The sequence below is a fragment of the Mytilus edulis genome, chromosome 12 (genome assembly GCF_963676685.1).
Source record: "Mytilus edulis chromosome 12, xbMytEdul2.2, whole genome shotgun sequence".
NCBI classification, from domain to species: domain Eukaryota; kingdom Metazoa; phylum Mollusca; class Bivalvia; order Mytilida; family Mytilidae; genus Mytilus; species Mytilus edulis.
The window spans coordinates 4,886,139-4,889,545 of record NC_092355.1 but is presented as its reverse complement, the minus strand read 5'-3'; the positions used below and the strand labels follow the sequence as shown (position 1 = coordinate 4,889,545).

Below are 3,407 nucleotides of genomic sequence, written 5' to 3'. Positions count from 1 at the left end.
GCTTGATTTAATATAATTGTCCGATTACAGGGGTTTCAATTTGTAGTTAAAACTTAGGGATATTGAGGTCAATGTCAAGTATTGATTTGTCGGCGTACTTAAAGGTAAAGGTGGGTTCGAAGAGTAGACACGCGTATTCACGGTATTGTTGATTTATACAAACGATAAAAAGGAACTCGTCATTACAATGTAGAAATACCTGTAGCTTTAGAGGCTGAGTTAACATTATAGCTGACTTTAACAAATAAAACACACAGATAATAAAAGAAAGATATTTTATACATAGAAAAATACTGAGGTCAAACCGTCTCCTGTTACACTTGCAAAAAGTTCTTGGTCTCTGAATTTAGCTCTCCTGGTATTCGAAGGAATGTTGACGGATTGCACCAGTCCATGACTTTTAATTAACTGTATTGTTTGTTTACATCCTGAAAACAATGCATACATTAAAGCTGTTCGTCCAATATTATCCACCGCAGTTAAGTTTGCTTTTCTATCAAGGATATATTTTACCAGCTGTAGTTTCCTCTGTATATGTTTATCATCCACATCTAGACTACACGCAAGCATAAGAGGTGTAACACCTGATGAGTTACAAAAATTAACATTTTGTCCTCCTTCAATAAGCATCTTTGCTAGTTTCAACTGCCCTGTAGAAAGAGCCTTTGCTAATACGTTTTCCATTTTCTGAAGCAAAATTTACTCAAAGAAAATAACAACAGATCAAAATTCAATGATAATGATTGAAAGATCTCTCTTTGAATTGCAAAACATTTGCTCACTCTGTCTTTTTATACACATTCTAGAAAGGTTGTTAGCATGTCACAATTCAGCTGATGACGAACATCACCTTAATATATACACATGTGTTTATCACGCAGGGCAAATGCCATTGATATTTGAATTCTCACCAGCATGCATTCTAAAACTAAGATGTCAGCGTTCTGATCTTTAAGATTCATATAAACACAATGTGTCACAATCGTCATCTAATGCATATTTATCTTTAGTAAGACAAACAAAAGACAAACAACACTGGATTATTTATACGTTGAATTTTGAAATTTTCATTTAAACACATTCAATTCTGTAAGAGATGGAAAACAACAAATATATCTATATTTATATATATTGAATAATCTAACACCCGAAAATAGGTGATTTGCGTCAGTCTTTTCTATACTATATTTTATGCTTTTAATGCTTCTTTGGGTAAAAATACTTATTAATTAATTTAGGCAGTTTTTCCTAAAACAAAACCGACTACAATTTGATAAAAACAAATAATACGGAAAAAAATAACATTAGAATTTGACAGGAAAATCTATGCCTAAAGTATGAAAAGACACAATAACAAGAAAGGGTAACAAAGACACACACACACCAATGACCATGGTGACATAGAGACTAAAAGAGGGATGAGATACAAGAGGGAGAGTCAAACTCATAGATAGAAAATAAACTGACAACGCCATGACTTAAAATAAAAAGACATACAGACAAATAATAGTACAGACGACACAACATAGAACTCTAAAGACTAAGCAACATGAACCCAATCAAAAACAGGGGGGGATCTCAGGTGCTCCGGAAGAGTAAGCAGATCCTGCTCTACATGTGGCACCCGTTTTGTTGCTTATATTTTTACAAATCCGGTAAAAAGTCTAATTCGGTAGGTCATATTCGTGAAAAGGGAAAGGGTATTGAAGTTACGACATAAGGAACATATCCGATATCATCTGTGAAACGGTTATTCCTTAACGGTCAACCAACTCGTGATGGCGTCCGTAAAATTTACGAATGGAATGATTTCAACTTCACCATTTGGAACTCTTGGTTTAATAGCTATCTTGTGAGTAGCAATCCTCTATCAAGGAAATAATGATAGGAAATACATGCCCGAGATTATCGTATCAATTGGCAGATGTATACTACCTATGCAGGCTCTGCTGAAATGTTGCTACATAGAAATGGAAAGTTCACAATTGGGAAGCTGAAATCATTTCTTCTGTCGTAAAGTTTTATTTTCAACCAACCCTCATTGTTAATTTCTAGATGTAAGTCAAGATATGAGGCAGACTTAGCTGTATCTGTAGATTCGTTCTACATAGTTACCAAATTTTTTATTATTCAGTGAGAGAACATCATCTATATAGCGGAACGTAAAGTTAAAGGATATTGCTAACTTCTTATCTTTCTTCCTAAGAAGTTCCTGTATGAAGTCAGCCTCATAAAAATGAAGACACAAGTCGGCAAGAAGAGGGGCACAATTGGTTCCCATTGGAATTCCGACAGTCTCTTGAAAATAACGTCCTCCAAACGTAACAAATATGTTGTCAATCAAGAAATCAAGCATCATGATAATGTCAATTTCAGAGAATTTTGGTTTGAATCAGAGTGATTCTTTACAAAGTAGGATTTATCCCTCCCGAAGATACTTGTATCAACGTTCGCCATTCTATTTAATGATACAAAGTAATACCAACTCTTTCAATTTGTCTTTTAGTTGTTTGGAATGGGGAATACTTGTATAAAGTGTAGAAAATTCGTGTTTTAATACTATAGCAAGATGAGAGAGTCTTAGACTGTGTGTACTCTAAAAGATCTTTGGAATTTGTTAGTATTCACATCTGATTCAGTTTCAGTTTCACAATAACTTTGGAGCCCGGCTTTGATTGCTGATAACATAGATGTTAATAATTTAGAAAGAGGTTTCGTGGAGCACTTGGAAGACCCAGCAATATACCGTTGTTTGTAAGGACACTTATGTAGTTTAGGTATCCAAAAACAGTGATGGAAGAACAAGTTCTTCATTTTTGGTTGAAATTCCAAAGGAACATAAAAGAGACTATGATTACCACGGATTTTCTCTTTGGTAAGTGTCGTTAGGGTATATGCTGGGTTTCCAAGTGAATTGTCAAAACCTAATTCATTTATCAAGCAGTGTATGTAATGATATTTACACACAAAAACGATATTGTTTGGGGCTTTAACTTCGGGACAACAAAATATTTGACATAAAATGACATACAATACCAGATAAGGACTTAGACAGACAGACAAAGGCATGCCATAAATGCTGACATAGTCAGACAAATCTATGAAATAAAAGTTTAGAAATACGGCCAAAGACATAACATAAAGGCTAAAGAATGGCAAGTACATAACAACGGAGGAAGACAGACAAACCATGTCATAAAGGCTTGTTAACAAATCTAAGACATCAAACTCAGGCAGCCAAAAAGACAAGAATTACAAGAAAATTAAGAATGATAGACAAATTACACAATAACATAACTAAGAATTACAAAAACATGCATGAGATAAAAGCTGTGAAAAACAAACACATTGACCATGTAGTGACATTAAGAATGAAAACGACAGGCGATGCATTTCATAAAGCCCGA

The 3,407-nt window shown here is 34.3% G+C and overlaps 1 protein-coding gene across 1 annotated transcript; it reads right to left on the bottom strand.

The window, feature by feature from the left end:
* Positions 1–276: 276 nt before the first annotated feature.
* On the bottom strand, positions 277–684 carry LOC139499345 (ankyrin repeat domain-containing protein 34A-like). The gene has a single exon (XM_071288015.1). The coding sequence runs from the start codon at positions 682–684 to the stop codon at positions 277–279; it is 408 nt and encodes a 135-aa protein (XP_071144116.1).
* Positions 685–3,407: the final 2,723 nt, after the last annotated feature.